The 22897-nt window shown below is 37.4% G+C and overlaps 1 protein-coding gene across 2 annotated transcripts in view; it reads right to left on the bottom strand.

Moving 5' to 3' along the window:
* Nucleotides 1–21843, bottom strand: part of LOC150080167 (26S proteasome non-ATPase regulatory subunit 9) — a 53045-nt gene extending 31202 nt beyond the window's left edge. Inside the window, exons 1-2 of one of the 2 annotated variants that reach the window (XM_090381299.1) lie at nt 21542–21843; nt 7437–7536 (exon numbers count right to left, since the gene is read on the bottom strand). In XM_090381299.1, coding sequence (XP_090237425.1) covers nt 7437–7536; nt 21542–21652 — 211 coding nt within the window. In that variant the 5' untranslated portion in view covers nt 21653–21843. Of the gene's footprint in view, nt 1–7436; nt 7540–21541 lie in introns of both variants that reach the window. The other variant, XM_090381298.1, reaches the window with a different exon arrangement.
* Nucleotides 21844–22897: the final 1054 nt, after the last annotated feature.

The raw sequence follows: 22897 nt of genomic DNA, 5'->3' as shown, positions 1-22897 counted from the left end.
AACTGAATTCTTGTCTAGATGATCCTGCAGTGCTTCTTTAAAAAGTGCCTCCATTAATTTTCCTGGAACCGAAGTTAAACTAACAGGTCTATAATTACTTGTGTCAGCCTTTGATCCTCCTTTGTGAATTGGGGTTACATTTGCACATCTCCAGTCTATGGGTACCTCCCCTGAGTCCAAAGAAGCTCTCATAATTATGGCTAGGGGTTTGCTTACTTCCTTTGCTGCCTCCTTTAATATAACTGGATAGATCCCATCCACCCTGGGTGCCTTTTTTATGTTTATCCTCAACAATTTCTCCTCCACTTTCCTCTCAGTTATTAGAAAATCATCTATCTCACTGCCAATGTTTACTTCACCTACAACATTCCCCTTCCTGAATAACTCCTCATTTGTGAATGTAGAGGCAAAATACTTGTTTAGATTGTTAGCCACCTGAGCAGGATCCTCAACTGTTGAACCATCAACATCCAGTGGACCAATCTGATTCATCCCTTTCCTTCTTGAGTTTACGCAGGTAAAGAACTCTTTTCTGTTTTTCTTTGCATTCTTTGCCATGGATTTCTCATAATCTGCCTTTGCCTGCCTAATCTTCTTTGTGACTTGGTTACAGACCAACTTATATCTATCATAGGCTTCCATGTCACCCATTAATTTGTATGTATCCAATGCATTTTTCTTCTCTGCCATATGTCTCATTAGTTCATCTGACAACCATTTAGGCCTCAACCTTGAACGATATTTCTTGGTTGGTATGTAAAGCCTGGTAGCTTCCAAGATTAGTTCCTTGAATGCTTCCCATTTTGAATTTGCTGTTGGTAACATCATCAGTTGGTCGCACTGTATGGAATTTAAATACTGGCTCAGACCATCATAGTTGCCTTTACGAAAGCAAAAACCCTTCCCTTTACCTCTGATGGTAGTTACCTCCTTGAGTAAATCCCACTTCAGCACACTGTGATCACTGCCACCTAGTGGTTCCTTTATCTGCAGATTCTTAATGCATGAAGAATCACTACTGATAATCAGATCAAGAGTGTTACTTCCTCTAGTTGCCTCCCGAACATGCTGGTGTAGAAAACAATCATCCAATAAATCCACAAAAGCCTTGCTAGTGTGTGAGTGACCAACCCACAAATTCCAGTCAATATCTGGGAAATTAAAATTCCCCATTATAAGACTCTCTGATTTACTGGCCCATTCTATTTCCCTGTACAGTATCTTATTATACTCATCAGAGTCATTAGGCCTATAGCACACTCCTACTCTCAATTTTGATTTACCCATGCTTATGTCACACCAAACTGACTCGACACTGCCCTGTCCATCGATGTCGACTGGCTTCACTTCCTTCGATTTTGTGTTTTTTAACTAATAGCATAACCCCTCCTCCCTTCCTATCCTGTCTATCCTTTCTGTAGACGTTGTACTCCCCAAATTCCAGTTCTGCATTCTTTATATCTGTGTGACACCATGTGTCTGATATCCCAACAATATCTGCCTTTGATGTTTTGAGCAAAACCTCAAATTCATCAAATTTATTTACTAAACTCCTAGCATTGGTGTACACGCAAGCATACATGCACCTGTTTCTATTCTTAGCTACCCTAACACAACACATGTGTTTACCTGTACCGCAATGACTTCCAGCAGTCTCTGAAATATCCTGCATATTGTTTTTCAGGCTTCTGCTCATTCCAATAGAAGCAGTGCAAGAATCTCTTTCACCTCTGCCAGTGGCTACTGTTAATCTTTTGTCTTTGTCTGCCCCCCAAGCTAGCAGTTTTCCGACCCACCTAACACTGCCTCGATAGCATCAGCAAATATTCTTGCACCCTTTCTATTTAAGTGTATCCCATCCCTGTAGAAGAAGTCTCTCCTGTTAACAAGTTCAGTCCAGGCTGAAAAAAATTCTACCCCTTGAGCCTTGCACAGTCTTTCCAGGGCCGAATTGATCGACAAGGCTCTCATCATATACTCCCTCCTATCGTGTCTGGGCAGAATTGCAGACACTTTCAAATTCAACCCTACTTCACGGCTTTTTTTCAACAGTGACCTGTACTTGTTAAGTAATTACGCTGGTCTCCTCCTCTTAATATCATTAGTGCCAACGTGTACAACTATATCACCTTTTGGGCCCTTAAAAGATGATATCCGCTCTACAACGTCATCAACCTTTGCCCCTGGCAGACATACCCTGGTCCTGTTCCACCTATCCTTTTTACAAAGCATGTTCCCCGTTTCCCTGACAATAGAGTCACCAACAACTACTAGTTCCTGTGGGACCAGTGCATTCTGCCTTGGGGGCTGCCTCTGTGCTGCAAGATGACCAAGTGCAATCTCTGGCGTTGATGTGGGCAGCTGAGAGCTTGATGGGCCCCTCAGTTTATTTCCTTCGAGGGCATCCACCCTGTCCTTCAAGGTCTCATATAGGCCCATAACAACGCTGAGTTGTCGCCTAATTTCCTTGCACTCCTTGCATCGTGCACACACAAAGACATCCCCCATGGCAGTATCATGTCCCGTACCCGAATGCTCCGCAAACATCAAGCAAAAAGTGCATCTTAAAAGGCTGTGATTCAGAGGGCAACTGCCCCCCCCTCAGGTCTCCCCTGAGCCACAGCACTCCCATTAGCTTGAGCCTTTTGCTTTGCTGCTCTGGTTTGAGTCATGATTTCGATTTAATGTCAATAAAATTACAATTTCAGAACAAAATTAAAACCTTAAACTTGTATCCTAACACAGTTATAACGCTATATTTATTTTTCAGTATCGATTTTTCAGTGTTATCTACGAGTTCCCTTTATATAACTTCCGTATCAAGTTATGTATTAATTATTTGTTACGTTTGTACTCTATGTTGTTATATATATATATAGTTAAAAGTGCAATTTAATTGACAATGAAGTTTAACAAGATTAATAGATTTACTGATTAATTGACAATATTATATTATGCACACTATACTATACAAAGCTAATGCTATCAAATTCCGGATATGCTGTATCATGTTACAATGGCGGTAATTACGAACAGTAGTTCTACGGACTCTTAAGTATTGATTAACTTCCAAATCTCACTATCTCAATTTAGAATAAACTAAGGATCCTGACTAGGTCTATAGCTACTTACCGATAATAATTTTATAGAACAATTGGTTAATAAATCGGCTAAATATGGTTAAAAACCTCTCGTTCAACAGAGCTGCAATTTGTAACACGTGGATTTGATACCGTTACCGATAGTAAGTAATACACACGAAATCTCTATCAAGTTAAACTTTAAACTAAGTATTGTAACTAGGAATATAAAACTACTCTAGAAAATAAGTAAATATGCCAATTTAAGCTAATAAAAGAAAAAATAAATCAGAAAAAACTTCGCTTCTCCAGGAGCTGCAAAATAGCTGTGGCCGCACAGGCTACTCTCGAACCCAAAACATCTTCCCTTTGGTTTAAGGAGAAAGGATATATTGCCAATGCACAAAAAGATATGTATTTTTTACAATGGGGATGCAAATGGCAAGAAAAGAAATTGTATGGGTTTCTTTAGTGCAAGTTCCCAAGCCTGAAAAGTGGTTTTTATTCAGGATTCCAAGCATAAAGATGATGTTCTATTGGTTTCTAAGCTTGAAAGAAGTTATAACTGCAACAAAATTTATTTAAAACACAATACAATTTGAAATATGCAAGTGAGTGTGAAGATATTGAATCACTGCTTTGTAATGGACTGGAATTTTTCATTGGTGGTTGATATTACTACTTCAGGCAAGCTATATTGTTGTTGCATCCCATTGTTGTTGTTTTTGGAGCTGGAAGATTGGCAATAATTTGTTGTTCAGGAATCCAGCAGACATCTTGTCTAGCAAGCCAGTGAAATGAGCAAGCTGCTCCATGAGAATGCATGAAATTTACCAATACATCATGTTCTTTAAATGAAATTTCCCAAATATTTCTAATCCATCAGTTATTGTCATAAATACAGGCAATGTATTGGACAGGTTGTAAATTAACAATTGGCACATATTGAATATTAGTTTCACTAGTCTGATCTACATGAGTTACAAATGATGATGGTGTGTCATTTGATACTCTGCAAACACGAATCTGTCTTGCATCAATAGGAATGAAGTGATGATTTTCTCTTGACATGGCCTTACTTGCTCAATTTCCTCTTTAGAAATAAAACAGAATTTTATTCCAGTCACATGCTTGTCACAAAATTCAAACATGTTTCTTGGTGTCAGGATTTGGTTTTCAATTGGGCATTGGAGACATGCATGTGCTGCCAATCGTTTTATTGTTTTATCAATTCCATCACATAGTGACTTGCCATGGCTAGTGCCAAAGAAATTCCATTCAGCACTGTTATCGTATTGAGCTGCAGAACCATCACTGAAGTAGTAAATGTGCCTGATTTCTGTCATGAAACTCTTCAAATATTCAATTAAGTTGGTTAGAAAAACATGCACTGCAACTGTGTCATGTCGAAGGCAGTCACTGATTATGCAGAAACTTCTATTCTGAAGTTCAACATCCTTGTAATAAATGACAAATGGATGCAATGTAGCCTGGCTATTCTCCCAGTGGAACCCTTGGACAGCATCTTGCCCAACAAATGAATAATTTTCTACAAAATCCATCAAGATGACCAATTCTCCTATTATTAGGCTTTCCTTTGTTGACTTCAAATGTTAGCTTTGATGTTTAGCAATGTAGTGATGACAGGAAAGGTTAAATATCTTTGTACTCAACTCTTCAATAAAATCTTCTGTTGTTAAGTGCTTTGTGTCCACTGTATCTCTATCAGTGTGTATCCATTGCTTGAATTCAATAATATCTTCTGGTTCACTGTTTTCAAAAATATTCTCTAGAAACTTTTTTAATTCATCTATTCCTGGACATTTTTCACACATACAATCTTGACTCCAAATCACAGACTGTTTTACCAATGAGAACCTTGTAATCATATTCAACAGGACTTGCTGCTAGCATTAACTTGACATTTTGATGGATTGTGCATACACATACAGAATGTGTTCCTGGTGCACCAACTGTGACACACCACTTGGGTCAAAGTTCACAAAATTTAGAAAATCCAAAGTCAGATCCATTTCTATCTCAATAAGTTAAAAAACATTTCCTTCAATTTGCTGAGTAGTAGTCACTTTTGCATTTGCATTTTTAATTCATCTGCATTTCTAATGGAAATGTAATCTTTCTTTCTAGGACATATCTAACTAAATTCATCATCTTTTGCTTTACTTGCTCAGAAAGCTTTTTTCCTTGTTTTTTTTCCAGGTATGGCCATGATTCCTTCTTCTGCTTTAAGTTTTCTAGCTTTCTTGACCATTCTTTCTGAGACACTAAACTCTTCAATTGTTGTCTTTATGGATTACCTAACTGGAGCTAGTGTTAATATTTGAAATTTTCCTGAATGACTTGATACCATCAACTTTGCTTTCAATTCTTTCAGCAGCTCATTGTATTTCAGCAGCTGATGACTTGCACTTGGCTCTATGATGTCATTTGGATCCAAGTCACCAATAGATGCAATTTTACTGGCAATTACATCTTGTGCTTGACTTGCCTTCCTTTTGGTATAGCCTGAGTCTCTCTTAGTCATTCGCTGAAATTTCAGAGGAGAAATACCAATAGCCATCAAACTTGTGTTCACATGCATTTTGTCATCATGGTCCAATCCAGATGAAGTTGATGTTCCTGTTGCTGCTTTTCAGCTGTCAGACTCTTTTCAGCATGATGGACACAGCTTCTGGCCTGCTTTTATGTCCACCTTTGTTAGGGCTTTTGGGTAGTCTGCCATTGACAAATCAATTGGTTGTAAACTTTTTTTCACCATATGATTTTTCTTCTGGAAAGGATTGCAACATGAACACTGCAAAAATTCAAATTTTGTCAAAAGCAAAGCTTCGTGATGTAGACAAATTGTGTCTTCTTCACCCGTTTTAATCCACAATATAGACGTATCAGCTGTTGTTCTTCAAATTCGAATTCTTTAAATAATTTTAACCCAGTTTTGCGTGTATAGGATAGCACATGACGTTTAGAATTATCCATAAGACTGATGGTGCAGGAGTCCAGCTTATCTCCAGCAAAATCTTCTGATTCCATGGCTTTCATGCTGACTAATAAGTGGACGTTTCTGCAAGCAATGAAAACTTAATTAACTTTATTACAGTGAAACAATACAAAATAGAGGAACAAAATAAACAAGCTGTTCATCACAAAGATAAAACACATTAATAACAGCATGGCTCAAATATCAGCTATTTATACCTTTTTTTTGTATGATTCTAGAATATTTCAAAGTTTTAGAAATTTAATAGTTTTAAAGTTTTAGCCAAAGGTTAACTAGGTATACCAAGTTTCAGAGCACTACCTCTCAGTAACACTTAAAACTGAAATTTTTTGTGATTTATTCCACATAACACAAGTGACCTCCACAAAAAAGGTGCTGGTGCCTCAAGCATACTATATTTTGAACTGAAATTTTGCACCGCTTCATTCAAAACCTGTTTAAACATCCACAGCAAGTTTCAACAAAATGAAGATGGTCGAGCAAGGATTACTCTTACTCAGATTACACAAGGGGGCAAGTCAAGTTGAAGAATGCAGCAAAGGAAGGAAAATAGATCTATAGAAGTTTGCCTTTAGCCAGCAAGTGGTTGATTGCTGGAGGAACATTCCATCTGTTGTTGTGGAAGTTGATAGCATAAATAAATTCCATGAAGAACTAGCCAAACTATTGGAGGGAATGGATAGGTAAAATGGGAAGTGTGTGCGTGTGTTTTTTTTTTTTTTTTGGCCAATGCTGTATAAACTTGTTTCTTGTATCATATGCCACTGCTAATAAACTCACCACCTCATAAACATACGGAAAATATCAATATGAACTGCTCTGCTCTGATGCAGCTCATATTGAATCCCCTTCCTCAGTGTCATAACTGAAAATTGGGGAGGAGGGGAGATTGAACTGCCTGTCATCATGTCATTTTTAATGCTGAAGCAGATCAGCTTAAAAATGACAAAATTAAAAATAGTTTTAAAAACAGCTTAAAAATTAGAAAAATTTTACGACAAATTAATATCCTATTTAAATACAGTGTATATATATATAAGTATATATTTAATTTAATTATTTAATGATGGTCATTGTAAAGAATAATGATTTTTTTTTTTGAGAGGGAAAAAAATTTTGAAATCCCTTCCCCCTTACACCAAGATTCTAGCTATGCCTATGGGCCATATAAAAGAGAATAAGTTAATATTAACTGTTACACTCTATTAATAATACAGACCTGTGACTCCATGATAAACAGTAAAACACTGTTAACATTAAAACAACATCATGGTGATAGCAGTATCATTTACTAGAGATATCTGATTCTGTACCGGAATATTATTATGGATACTTACATACAATTCTATGCCGAGAATTCCTTACTTCATATATATTGATGTCAGATCGTGGATAACCCTCAGCATCAACCAACGATTCCTGCATTCCAACATTTCCCTGCTGAAAATATATTACCATGATTGCACCATGTGTTATGTTGTAGAAAAGTTTTTCTTTCTTCAAAAAATATATAATTGAATGTAAAAAATATATATATTTACACAAAATTTTGCAGTTAAATGTAAAAAATTTTACAGTCATGGTAAAAAAGAAATTAAAAGTATTCTGATTTTGTATTTAAAATACAATTTTTTCCTTAAATATATATGGACATTAACATGACAACAGGTAAGCTTGTGAAGCAATCAGATCTCACATACACAAATATTTCAAGTATTTGGACATCAAGTAAGACCTTCCCATAAAAACAAGGGAGTCAGACAGGTATATAAGGTGAGTCTATGTCACATAAGTTCTTGTTATGGCAAATAAAGCAAAGCTAACTGATTTTATGAGGGGTATTACTGTTGGATGTCACATTGCTGGCTTGTTAATCTCTGCAAAGCCTAGAGAATCCAAAGTTGACCACTGCTAATATTATCACAAAATGGAAGTGAGACAGTACCACTGCCATCTATCAATGTGAAGGAAGACCACAGAGGGTACTTGGAAGGAAAGTATGACAGTTAAATCCTGACAATCCTATCAGACATTCCTAAAAAAATATTAACCAAGAGTTTAAGGCATCAACAAGGATTGCAATCTGTATGAATACACTACATACAGAGCACAAGCCCCAATTAAAATAGGATAGCAAAACATAAGCCAAACATCACCAACCACAATACAAAACTTTGCTTTGCATGGGCTCAATGAATGCCATAATTTGTCTACAAAGCAGTGGAAACCAATTCAATAGGGTAATAATCTCACTACATCTTATTCAGAATAAATAAGAAGATATCAGCAGACATCCTTGCTGGCAGCAGCCAGAATGCACTGTGTGCCAACAATGAAGTTTGAAAGAGGTGGGGTTATGGTGTGGAAAAGTTTCTCGTGATACAGCCAGGGTCGAATGGCCATAAGACTTACCACAAAAACCCTGGTGGGCCGGACACAGATGAAGGCTGGTGATTTTCAATATTACACTCTGACCTCTGATACCCAATAAGAATTTTTGTCCACCTCTGGGTACAGACTAGGATTTTGGTGATTGTGCGGAAATATAATTGCAGATGCTTAATATTGTGGGCAAGGTTACACACCAAACCATCAGACACAAACCCACACACCAGTATGAGTGTGTCTGGAGGGTAGTGTAAATTAACCCCAGGAACTTACATCTGGAGAGTATGGGCTTAGCACACCCAGGATCCTGAGCTGGATATCATCATTCTTCTCTTTCTTGGTGATTCCCTTCTACTTCTGACTCATGCTCTCTCTCTCTCTCTCTCTCTCTCTGGGTAACAGAAATTTTTTTGGCTGGTGCAGCATAAGTCTCAGGCTTCCTTGCACCATATGGCTAATAATAATATCTGGTCTTCAGATGACAATTTAAAAAACTGCAGTCTCTCTTTGTAAGAATACATTTGAGACTAGCTGCTCTCTATCATACTCTGTCCAAATGGTAATGCACCCAGAAATGTCATTTCCAGTCCTGTATACAACAGTTAAAATATACCATAACTACCTGTATACAGCAGAGTAACAGCCTTTTTGTCACTTCTAACAAAAATTCTAAATATCACAGGCAGACCCACCTGTCTGTCCTGACAAAATGTGTTGCACTGATCAGAGAACAACATCACATTAGGATCACTACTGATTTCAGCGTTAGCATTATGCAAGAAATTAAGCAACAGCCAAGAAATCAAGCATATACAGCATCAGCCCAAAAAAAAACAAACTTTGCATTTCACCTAATAATTCCCTCCAAAGGTTTGTCTAGTTCTTCTTTGAATTCAATTAGGCTATCAACTTCCACGGCAGATGAAGTTTGTTCCAGCAATTCACTGGCTAAAGGCAAATTTCTGTATATCCATTCTGCAACCATCTTTCTTCAATTTGAATATATGCCCTTCAAGTGCGTAATCTGAACAACAGGAAGAATCCCATAAGCACTGAGCTTACTCAAACCATTCAAAGCCTTAAACACTTCTATCAGATCACCTTGCAGGTGCCTAGTCTCCAAATGCTACAATTTGCAGAATTGAAGCCTTTCTTGGTAAGAACACCCCTTTGTTCCCCTTACCAATCTCATTGCCCTTCTCTGTACTTGTTCCAACAGCTTTACAGCCTTCCTAAAATGAGGCCTGCAAAACTGTATGCAGTACTCAAGGTGTAGCCTAACCACTGCCTTATACAAAGGGATAATCACCACATTATCCAGACTACTAAAATTCCTAGTATATATCATTGACAAAATCCCATGAGATGTCCTGGCAGCCATTGTTCACTGCTCAGAGATCATATCTGATTGCACAATTACCACCAGGTCTTTTTCATCATTCTCCACTACTCTGAATGCAGTACCAAACAGTTGGTATGTTATTCTGGGATTACTTCTACCCATATACAGTGCTTTGCATTGTTCAATGTGGAACTGCAGTTTGGGGGGGGGAGGGAATTCACAGACTAAAAGGCTAAAAGTAGCAGCAGGCAGAGGTAGTAGTAGTTGTGGCATGTGATGCAAGAAAGCAGGTGTATGAGCTTATGCAGCATCAGCCAAAAAAAAAAAAAAAACACACCATTCTCTCCAAATGCCTGTCCAGTTCTTCCTTAAATTTATTCAACCTATCAACTTCCACAACAACAGATGGAAAATTTGTTCCAGCAATTAACCACCCACTGGCTAAAGGCAAATTTCCGTACATCTATTCTACATCTGTCTTTTCTTAATTTGAATTTATGGCGCCTTAGGTTCGTAATCTGAACAAGTCTGAATTCTAATGGGAAGGATCCCATTAGAATTCAGCATGCTCGACCCATTCAAGGCCTTATACACTTCAATCAGATCACTGCGCAGGTGCCTAGTCTCCAGCCACTGCAATTTGCAGAACTTAAGCCTCTCTTGGTAAGAGGATCCCTTCATTCCAGTAACCAATCTTGTTCCCCTTCTCTGTACACGCTCAAGTAAATCTACATCCTTCCTAAAATGAGGCCTCCAGACCTGTACGCAATACTCAAGGCATGGCCTGACCATTGCCTTATACAGAAGGATAATCACCTCCTTTTCCCTGCTAGCAAAATTCCTATATATCATTGACAAAACCCCATGGCCTGCCCTGGCAGCCTGTCTGCATTGCTCGGAAAACTTCATATCTGACTGCACAATTACTCCCAGGTCTTTTTCATTTTCTACCACCTTAAGTGTAGTACCACACAGTTGGTACGTTTCTCTGGGGTTACTTCTACCCATATGCAGTACTTTGCATTTGTCAAGGTTAAACTTCAGTTGCCACTTCTTAGCCCATCTGCCCAAATTATCTAGATCCTGTTGCAGTAGCACACTGCCATTACTGTCATTAACAACCCTGCCAACTTTTGTATCATCTGCAAACTTCGACATTAAGCCTGATATACCTTCATCAATATCATTGATAAATATACAAAACAACAGTGGACCTAACACCGAACCCTGTGGGACTCCACTAATAACATTAGTCCAAGAAGAGCAGCACCCATTGATTACCACCCTCTGTCTTCTCCCACTTAACCATCCTTTTATCCATTGTAGCAACTTACCCTTAATACCATCATGCTCCAATTTGTACAATAGTCTTCCATGCGCAACAGTGTCAAAAGCTTTCCTGAAATCCAAATATATGATATCAAAATTATTTTTTGCATCCAGTTCCTTTGTAACCACATCATAATATCCTATCAAATTTGTCAGACAAGACTTTCCCTTAACAAACCCATGCCGTGTCTGAATTATTGCTGCAGTCTTGTCTAGATGATCCTGCAATGCATCTTTAACCAGTGACTCCATTGTTTTACCCGGAACAGAAGTTAAACTAACTGGTCTGTAATTACTCGTGTCACCCTTCGATCCCCCTTTGTGAATTGGGGATCACATCTCCAGTCCATGGGAACCTCCCCTGAGTCCAAGGACGCTCTCATAATTATGGCTAAGGGTTTGCTTAGTTGCTTTGCCGCCTCCTTTAATATAACTGGATAGATCCCATCCACCCCAGGTGCTTTTCTTATGTGTAACTTCAACAATTTCTCCTCCACTTTGCTTTCAGTTTTTCCAAAATCATTAAGTGTCCTGCTACAATTGGATAACCTTCTGCCATTTTCAAACCTTAATAATTCCTCATGTGTGAATGTAGATGCGAAATACTCATTCAGTTTGTTTGCTATCTGAGCAGGATCATCAACAGTTTAACCATCGATGTCAAGTGGACCAATCAGATTCATCCCCTTCCTTTTAGAATTTATATAAGTAAAGAAATCCTTGCTGTTTTTCTTAGCATCTTTTGCCAAGGATTTCTCGTACTCTGCCTTCGCCTGCATAACCTCTTTTGTCACCTGATTACAGACTAGCTTATATCTGCCATAGGCTTCTGAGTCGCTTGATAATTTATATGCATACCCATGCATTTTTCTTCTATGTTACGAGTCTCATTAGTTCATTAGATAACCATTTAGGCCTAAACCTTGAACAATATTTCTTAATAGGTATGAAACTTTTAGTAGCTTCCACGATTAATTCCTTGAATGCTTCCCACTTAGAATTTACTGTTGGTAACATCGTCAGTTGGTCCCACTGTACAGAATTTAAAAACTGTCGGAGACCACTGTACTCGCCTTTACGGAAGCAAAAACCCTTTCCTTTACCCCTGATGGTAATTAAATCTTTAAGTAAATCCCACAACAGTACACTGTGATCACTGCCACTTAGTGGTTCCTTTATCTGCAAATTCTTAATACACGAATGATCACTGCTGATAACCAGATCAAGAATATTACTTTCTCTGGTTGCCTCTCGAACATGCTGCTGCAGAAAACAATCATCCAATAAATCCACAAAAGTCTGACTAGTGTGTGAGTGACCAACCCAAAAGTTCCAGTCAATATCTGAGAAGTTAAAATCCCCCATTATAAGACATTCCGATTTACTAGCCCACTCTATTTCTCTGTACATAATAGTTTAACAGTAGCCATAGGCAGAGGTGAAGGTGATTCTTGCACTATTTCTATTAGAATATCAGTTGCCACTTCGCATTCTGCCTGCTTAACTTTCCTAGATCCTGTAATGTGATTAACATTACAGGATCTAGGAAATCTGCCAACATTTGTATCATCTCCAAAATTGAACATTAAGCCTAATATACTTTCATTAATATCACTGATGTTGTTGTTATTTGGTTTTTAGGAGCATTAGCAACTAAGGCCATATTGCTCCGGGGATGTGCGGTGGTCATTCCCTGACCTTTCCGCGTCCTCCGTATTTGGTGGTGACGGGCTCGAACCCCGGTCTAATCAAGAAGCGTGTGCTACACACTGGTGCTCCTTCCCACCTGGCTACTAATATCACTGATAAATACAGAATAGAACAATGGGCCCAAAACTGAACTCCGGGGGAATCCACTAGTAACATTAGTTCATGAAGAGCAGTGTCCACAGATTACCACTCTATTTTCTCCAAATCAACCATCCCTTTATTCATAGCAGCAACTTGCCCTTAATACCATACTGCTCCAATTTATACAGTAGTCTTCTATGTGCAACAGTATGAAAGGTATTACTTAAATCCAAGTATATGATATCAAAATTATATTTTGCATCCAGTTCCTTTGTGACCACATCGTAGTATCCAATCAATTTAGTCAGACAAGATCTCCCCTTAATAAACCCATACTGTGTCTGAACTATAACTGCATTCTTGTCTAGATGACCTACATTACTTCTTTAACTGGTAAATCCATTATATTCCCCGGAACAGAAGTTAAACTAGCAGGTCTGTAATTACCAGTATTACCCATTAATCCCCCCCCTTTGTGAATTGGGGATACACTTGCACATTTCTATCTGCTGAGACCTCTCCTGAATCCAAGGATGCTCTCATAATTGAAAGTGTCTGCAATTCTGCCCAGACACGATAGGAAAGAGTACATGATGAGAGCCTTGTCAATCAATTCGGCCCTAGAGAGAATGTGCAAGGCTCAAGAGGTAGAATTTTTTTCAGCATGGTCTGTGCTTGTTAACAGGAGAGACTGCTTCTACACAGATGGGATACACTTAAATAGAAAGGGTACAAGAATATTTGCTGATGCTATCGAGGCAGTGTTAGGTGGGTCGGAAAACTGCTAGCTTGTTGTGATTCACAGACTAAAAGGTTAAAAGTAGCTGCAGGCAGAGGTAAAGGTGATTCTTGCACTACTTCTATTAGAATAAGCAGCGGCCTGGAGCAAGGGGTGCTGGGGGTTTAAGGGACTGATGGCAGACATCGTGAGACAGGTGGGTATATGGGATGTGTTAGGGTAACTAAGAATAGGTGCATGTATACTTGCATGTATACCAAAGGAATTATAGTAAATAAATTTGATGAATTTGAAGTGTTGGTCAAGACATCAAAGGCAGATATTGTTGGGATATCAGAGACATGGTGTCACACAGATATTAGGAATGAAGAATTGGAACTCAAACTGATATGTCTTGCGACATTGAATGACAAAACGATGAAATTCAAGGACCTTCTGCTCATAGTTTTCAGGCATCTTTTGGGCAAGTCTGGTGTATGTACGCATGCTTAGTCCATTCTGTTTAATAAACCTGAAGCACCAATTGTGTCCTCCTTTGAAATCAGTAACTTCTTTTTCATCAGCATTCGTCTTGCCTCATGCTGAACCATCTTTGTGGACACAGGAATTCCAATTGCCCTTTGCTCCTCAATCCATATCTTCAATTCCCTCTCTAAATCAGACCATTTTGCTGACTTGCCTCTAATGGCCTTTTCTTCTGCCGTGGCGTTTTCAGTAGGGTTTCTTCTTCCCGTAGCCAGTCTCGGATTGTTTTCTCAGTTGGAGGAGGACCAAACTTATGTTCAGCAGCACGATTTCCATTCACTTTTGCAAACTGGATCACTTTTAACTTGAATTCAGCACTGTACGAAAATCTTTTCTGGGCCATTTCTGGGCAGAACGTGGCAAAATGTAATCTAATATACTGGTAACAAGCGCGAAACAATGAGCACAAAGACAACAAGCGCGAAATGCAAGTAAAAAAAATCTACAACCACTATATAAGACGCACCCAGTTTTTAGACCCCAAATTTTTCGAAAAAAGGTGCATCTTATACATGGGAAAATATGGTATATTAGACTTAGTGTTAAAGTTTGCAGATGATATAAAGGTTGGCAGGGTTGTTAATAACAGTAATGGCAGTGTGCTACTGCAACAGGACCTAGAAAATTCGGGCAGATGGGCTGAGAAGTGGTAACTGAAGTTTAACCTTAGCAAATGCAAAATACTACACATGGGTAGAAGTAATCCCAGAGAAACGTACCAACTGTGTGGTACTTCACTTAAGGTGGTAGAAAATGAAAAACACCTGGGAGTAATTGTGCAGTCAGACATGAAGTTTTCTGAGCAATGCAGGCAGGTCATGGGATTTTGTCAATGATATATAGGAATTTTGCCAGCAGGGAAAAGGAGGTGATTGACCCTCTGTATAAGGCAATGGTTAGGCCACTCCTTGAGTACTGCATACAGGTCTGGAGGCCTCATTTTAGGATGTAGATTTGCTTGAGCGTGTACAGAGAAGGGCAACAAGACTGGTGAGGAGAATGAAGGGATCCTCTTACCAAAAGAAGCTTAAGTTCTGCAAATTGCAGTGGCTGGAGACTAGGCACCTGCGAGGTGATCTGATTGAGGTGATTTGTATAAGGCCTTGAATGGATTGAGCACGACAAATTCGGATGGATTTCTTCCGCTTGTTCAGATTATGACCCTAAGGGGGCATAAATTCAAATTATGGAAAGACAGAGGTAGAATAGATGTGCGGAAATTTGCCTTTAGCCAGTGGGTGGTTAATTGCTGGAACAAACTTCCATCTGTCGTGGAAGTTGATAGGTTATATAAATTTAAGGAGGAACTGGACAAACATTTAGAGAGAATTGTTTTGTAAATTTTTTTTTTTTTTTTTGGCTGATGCTGCATAAGCTCATACACTTGCTTTCTTGCATTACATGCCAGTACTATTACTACTATAAGTGTTTGCTTACTTCTTTTGCTGCCTCCCTTAATATAATTGGATAGATCCCATCCACTTCAGGTGCCTTTTTTATATTTAACTTCAACAATTTTCTCTTCCACTTTCCTCTGAGTTATTACAAAATCTATTAGTTTAATAAGCTTCTGGCTTCCACTTAGAGAATCCCTCATGTGTGAATGTAGATGCGAAATACTCATTCAGTTTGTCAGCCACCTGAGTGGTATCATCAACAGTTGAACCATCAATGTCAAGTGGGCCAATCTGATTCATCTCCTTCCTTCTAGGGTTTACATATGTGAAGAAGTCTTCACTGTTTTTATTTGCATTGTTCACAAAAGATTTCTGTAATCTGCCTTCGCTTGCTAACCTCCTTTGTGACTTGATCACAGATTAGTTTATATCTACCATTGGCTTCTGTGTTGCCTGATAATTTATATGAATCCTATACATTTTTCTTCTCTGACACAAGTCTCACTAGTTCATATGCCATCCATTTTGGTCTAAACCTTGAACAGTATTTCTTAGCTGGTATGAAAAGCCTAGTGCCATGATTAATTCCTTGAATGCTTCCCATTTAGAATTTGCTCTTGGTAATATTTTTTTTTTTTTTTTTATGAAAACCCCAAACACGAAAGGTATCAAAACCTATAGTACTTAGTACCGTGCATGGGTTGAAGGAGAAGTATGGGGGGGGGGATGCCGGAAACTTTGCTCTAGAAACTAAACATGGGTTTCACCATTTCAAGCCTCCAATAAGCAAAGTGGTGGTATTTCACCGGTTGATGAAAGTCATCTACCACCTGCAATCATCAGTTGGCACCACTGTATAGAATTTAAAAACTGTCTGGGACAGTTTTTAAATCCACCATAATCATCTTTGCAAAAGCAAAAGCCATTTTCTTTACCCCTAATGGTAGTTTCATCTTTAAGTAAATCCTACATCAATATACTGTGATCACTTCCACCTAGTGGCTCCTTCATCTGCAGATTCTTAATGCATGAATAATCACTGCTGATAATCGTTTTGTTTGTTTGTTTGTTTGTTTGTTTCGGGATTTATTGGGCGCATCGGCAACTATGACCATAGTGCGCCATACATATGATAATTATGCATGCTATTTCTTCTCAATTACAGAAAATGGAAAAAGAAACCAGAAAATAATTTTTTTTTCCCTAACTAAAGGAGGTGATATACTTTAATCATCTTCAGAAAGTTATATATGCTTGAGACACTCTGATAATCAAATCAAGAGTATTACTCCCTATGATTGCCTCTCGTACATGCTGCTGTAGAAAACATCATCCAATAAATACACAAGTCTTGCTAGTGTGCGAGTGATCAACCCACGCCGATACTAACATTACATTAGTATCAGCAGTGGCAAAATGACAAAAGTAAGCTTATACAGCATCCAAAAAAAAAAAAAAAAAATTAATTAAAAAAAAACCTTACCTGCTTCATTTGCTCATATCTTCTAATAATGCATTCAATCCTTTAAATTTATTCAAACTACCAACTTCCACAACACCAGGTGGGAAGTTTGTTCCAATAATGAATTATTGAAGGCTGAAACCAAAGTTTTACAGATGTATCCTGAACCATCTCCAATTTAAATTCATACCTCTCCCTTGTGTGCATCATCCGAGAAAAAGTAAGAATGCCATGAACAAGTTTACACAATGTATTTAACCCTGAAAGGTCCCTAAAAGAATCTTCCTGCAAAAACTGCAGGAAGATTCTTTTTGCTGTTGATTCGAGGTTAATGAATGCAGCTTTCTTTAACTTCCTTACCATACAGTTTAATGGAATAGAAATTTGAGTAGTATTTATGGTTTTTACAGTGTAACTGCAAAAATGCACCTGTCAGGTGCTATGCAAATACTTTAGTTTAGTAGTTATATAGCGGCTCATAGGTGCATCCAAAAATAGTTTGTGTGCATGCACACGTATGTACATACATTAAAAATTTTTAATTAAATGAATAATAGAACAAAATGGAAAGAAAAAGGAAGAAAGAATAAAAATTATGAGGCCATTCGTGGGGCATAAATTCAAATCAAGGAAAGATGTGCAGAAATTTGTCTTCAGTCAATGATAGTTGATTGTTGAAACAACATCATCTGGTGTTGTAGAAATGGGTATCTTGAATAAATTCAAGGAAGAACTAAACTGTTAGACGGGATGAACAGGTGACATGGGAAGTGTTTTTTTTTTTTTTTTTTTGGCTGATGCTGTATACGCTTGCTTTCTTGCATCATTTGCCATTACTCAGACTGATGAGTGGCTGAAAACCATTATCTACCACACAAAGTCAGATAACATAAATATCTAAACTAAGAAACACTAATCAGCAAAAAGGCAATCACTGCATTTCAACTATTAAATAAATCAGTGCATAACCAAATGGGGAAAAAAAAAAAAAAAAAAACTAATCAACCCATAGATGTAAGATTTGAGTAAGTGGCTCTTATTGACATATTTTATTATTATTGAACTTTCAAATAACCCCAAGAAGCACTATAAGCAGGAAAACATTATAAACAGAATTATCCTTTATTTTTCATCAATATTCTGTCAAATAATACTGATATTTTAGCTTTTTTTTTTTTTTTTTTTTTTTTTGTAATGGTTTACACATAAGTTGCAAACCTGCACATTTAATGTACTACATTTATTTATTTTTTTTATTTTTTTTTTTTGGAACCTTCAACCATTACTTGCTTAAAAAAATGGAGCATCTCCATTTTTTTTATAAGTTTTCTCATATGGCATCAGTCTCTTTCTACTCTGTAGTTATTTACAGAACTCCCCCACATGATCTATAGATATCAACAGTTTTAACAGTTGTAACTGATATATTCTTGAAAGCTTCATCATTATTTCTGAATAATAAAAAATAACAAAAACACATGGAAGGCAATATTCACTTGGAATAGAGTCAGCAAAATGCCTAATATTCATACTTCACATGCTTCAAGCTATGGCAAATTTGAAATAAATTTCAAAAAAATTTGAATTTTATAATAATCTAACAATTGTATCTGATCTGCAGAAGTGCAACGGTAGACACTCTTTGAGTAGGCTGGGATTCAAGCCCCCAACTGCTAAATACAGTCAATCTGCCAACGATGATTGGACCAGCATGGTATGGTCCATTCCCTCAACATGACTTGCTAAGGAGGCCTCTATCTTGCAATGGATTGATAATGGTCGCAAATTTATTTATTTTATATATACTAGGGGCTTCGCCCCCTGCTCTCACTTCTTTTGATAAAATAAAATACTTACAGAAGGCTTTTAACTCTGTTTCTCTTCCTCAGTTATGAATACATAAACACATTATTATATCTATATGATATCAGTGTAGATACACCATAGAGTCATAGCAACCTTAAAGAAAAACTACAATTGTAGTGTGGAAGGCATCATTTAATCTGTATCTCATATTATACTCATCTTCACAAGTTACCATGTGTTGCACTACATTGAATAAGTAACACTTCACTAATAGAGAAGACTATTGTCACTTATTCTCGGTGGACACCACCATCCAGACAGCACTGTTTCAAAGCTAGTTGGCTTTTCATCAGTGGGTGTCTTTCACACTACGATTGTAGTTTTTCTTTAAGAGTTGTCTGTGGTGTATCTACACCGATATTATATAGATATAGAATCTTAAAATATTATGCTTTGTTGCATTTAGTTTATTTAAACAAATACGTTTAGGCTTTCAGCACTAAAACCTTTTTAGTATAAACATTTTGATATAATGGAAGTGACATATTGCAACTGTTTCCATTGATATCCATAATTGGATCCGCAGACCACATTAAGGGTTAAGTTCTGATAGTTGTGAACAGTCCTGAATTACTTAGTGGATTGTTGCTCAGTCTTATTGTAATTCATACCTTTCAGGTATGTTGAAACTCCAAAGGAGCTCATTCTTCCAATTTGGTAATGAGTTTAATGAACAGAATGTTAAACAATTAGAAATCCTGTTTAAAAATGTTTCCCATAGGCAGAGTAAAATATTTATAAATTCTAAAATAGTACTTAAAAATCATCTTGAATTTATGTACGTTATCTTTTCATTTTTATTTGTGTAGTTAATATTTCAGGTCATTTTCCCTTCTAAGAAGAAGTTTTTCCGTGTAAGAAGTTCTAAACCTCCAGTCCCTTGGAGAACTTCTTATCCAGGTTTTACTTTGTGTGTGTGTGTATATATATATATACACACACACACATATATATATATATTTTTTTTAACTATTCAGATAAGTCTGAAAAGATCTCCATTTAACAAATCCAAGCTATGACTGCTGTATAACTGCACTCCTCTCAAGAAAATCCTGCAATACTTCTTTAACCACTAAATGCATTATTTTGACCATTAACAGTGGCATTGCTACCATATAGGCAGGCAAGGCAATTGCCTCCGGGCCCGGCATCTTTGGCTGTCTCCTCTTTTTACAATTTTCATTAATTAAGTAGGGGTCCGTACATGTTCTTTGCCTCCAGGCCCGAAAAAGGGTAGCTATGCTACTGGCCAGTACAAAAATCAAGTATACAGGTTTGCAATTACTCAATTAAACCTTTTATCCCCTGCCCCTATTTTGTAAGTAGGAGATATTTGCACATCTTCAGTCTTTACAGCCCTCTAATGAACCCAATAAGAAATCTTGAATTACTGTTGTTGAAATTTAGAATCTTACACTTACTGGTATTATATCAGAATTATTGTCAACATTTTGGGTACAACTTAGGCCATATTGCACCATATATATTATGTCTGTAAATTTGATGTGTTCTGTGGCTGATTTGCCTGTTGGCTGGACAAAAGAACCAAGTTTCCAGGAGGAAAACCATTATTGGCAGGTGCCACTCACTGCCTTCCTTGCCCACTGTCTTCCTAGGGTGTTCCTCCCCCTACATTTGCCGCTGTTTTTAAATTGGGAACAGGTTTTCCAATTTTAAAACAGCGGGATGGGTAGGATAAACACACTACCTAAGCCAGTGGTTTTCAACCAGGGTGCCGCAGATTCTTAGGGTGCCACAACAACATTCCAGGGGTGCCACATAATTTGGGTTTAAGTTACTTAAACTTATTATTATATGTTTATTTCATTATAAAAAGGTGTACAGTATCTTTTTAATTTTTTGGTAATCTATAATTGATGTTTGCTTAGTACCTCTATATAAAGAATAAAATTATATACTGTATATATATAATTTGTATTATGAAATGTAATTTTTATAATTATATTATTGTAATAAATATCATATAACATATTTTTTAATATCTCTCTCTCTCTCTCTCTCTATATATATATATATATAGAGAGAGAGAGAGAGAGAGAGAGAGAGATAGAGAGAGAATCGGATCTAACAGGCAGAAAATTGACTAGGGGTGCCGCAAAATAAAATAAATTACTTAGGGGTGCCGTTATTATAAAAAGGTTGAAAACCACTGAGCTAAGCACACCTCCTACTCGACGACACAAAACAATCCGAAAGAAAACGCCTTCACGATAATCACAGAACTCAACCGTGCAATCATTCCGTTCTACAATCACACCCACTGCGCGGAGACAAGTGGTACCCAAATAATGGATTTAGCCTTAATGAATATCAAAAACATGGGGCCTATATGAGTGCCACTGGAAACTCTTGGTCCTTGTGGGACCGCAGGCGAAGCTATAAATTTTGATTATTCCCAACCCGCCAAATTACCAAAAGGAGCCATAGATGATCATTAATAATTAGCAAAGAAACCGTCAAACCCCCACCCCTGCATCCCGACGCGGTGGCGGTATTGTAGTTCCGCCACTGTATGGAATCCCAGCGGCAATCGTTGTCCAATATAAACGAGATCCATATATAACGCCTCTGGGTACACGCACCTGCTTTAAGATTTCATTCAGTTCAACAATTTCGGCTTCTATTTCGTCCTTTCTTTTCATCAGACGTAAGACTTTCTCTCTTGTCGTTTCCGAAGACGTCAAAACATCCATATCCAGAAATTCAATAAAAGGTTACTGTAAAGGGTAAGTCGAAAATTACATTACCAATCGTACAACAGAGGGTGGGGGGGGACGAGATAAACAGAGTAATTCCTATACGGTTTCTAGATCAGAAAAAAAAGAAGTGTAGGAATAAAAAATAACACTATAAAAATCGCAGCAAAATTGACAACAAACATACGTATAACTCACGCACACCAAATAAATTAAGTGAAACCCACACAGCAATCTCGATACTCCCTCTATCAACCTTTTACCTGTGACTAGCAAGTTTAGAAATTTATCAGAATTAAAAAAAAAAAACAGTATATTATTATTATCCATATGGTGCAAGAAAGCCTTGAGGCTTTTGCTGCACCAGACAAAAAAAAAAAATTCTCTCGAGTTACCCCGAGACAGAGAGAGCAAGTGGAAGGGAATCGCCAAGAAAGGAAAAAATGATATCCAGGTACTGTATGTACCCTAGGTATGCCAAGTGCATACTCACGAGATGCGAACCCCTGAGATATATATTATTTTTTTTTATTTGAATAATGACATAGTTATGAAAATAAAATAAATAAGAATATAAATATAAAGCTATCATTAGAGGCAGCAAAATACACAATCCTCCACATGATGTCCATAATGCATAACCGACATTAAGTATAAAATTAAAACATATTCCAGTAGTATGGAAAAATTGTTGAGCGAAAATTTAAACATAATAGTTAAATCAACAGGGAGGGGAAAGCAAAAGTAACGAGACAAAAATTTTAGCCTGAAGTCTCTGAATAATTTAGAAATTCAATTAAAAATAATTCAATTTAAAATTAAAGCCAATTAAATAGAATTGGCTTTAATTTAAATTTTAAATGGAATTATTTTTAATTGGGTTTTTTAATTGAATTTCTAAATTATTCGGAGACTTTCGGCTACAATTTTAGTCTATATGGGAAAAGCATACCAAAGCGACCTCGTGAGAAACAGAACTGATGAAGGAAACAACAACAAAGGAAACAAAACGGTACAGAGGGACTTTATTCAAAAATGGCAACATAGCACTGGCAACCATGATACAGATGCATCACTGCCAAAGATAGCGTTACTTGTTCCAATTAGTGCAACCGAATCTTCGATGAGGACCAAAGAGGCTTCTACAGGAATCTCGGGGAAGACGGGAAAGAAGGGAACGGACCACCTGAGAAGAACACTATTGAGGAGTTCTGGGGGAAACATATGGAGCTGGGAAGTACG

The sequence above is a fragment of the Mastigoproctus giganteus genome, chromosome 9, assembly GCF_048544385.1.
Source record: "Mastigoproctus giganteus isolate SK-2022 chromosome 9, ASM4854438v1, whole genome shotgun sequence".
Lineage (NCBI taxonomy): Eukaryota > Metazoa > Arthropoda > Arachnida > Uropygi > Thelyphonidae > Mastigoproctus > Mastigoproctus giganteus.
This window is presented reverse-complemented; position numbering and strand designations above follow the sequence as displayed.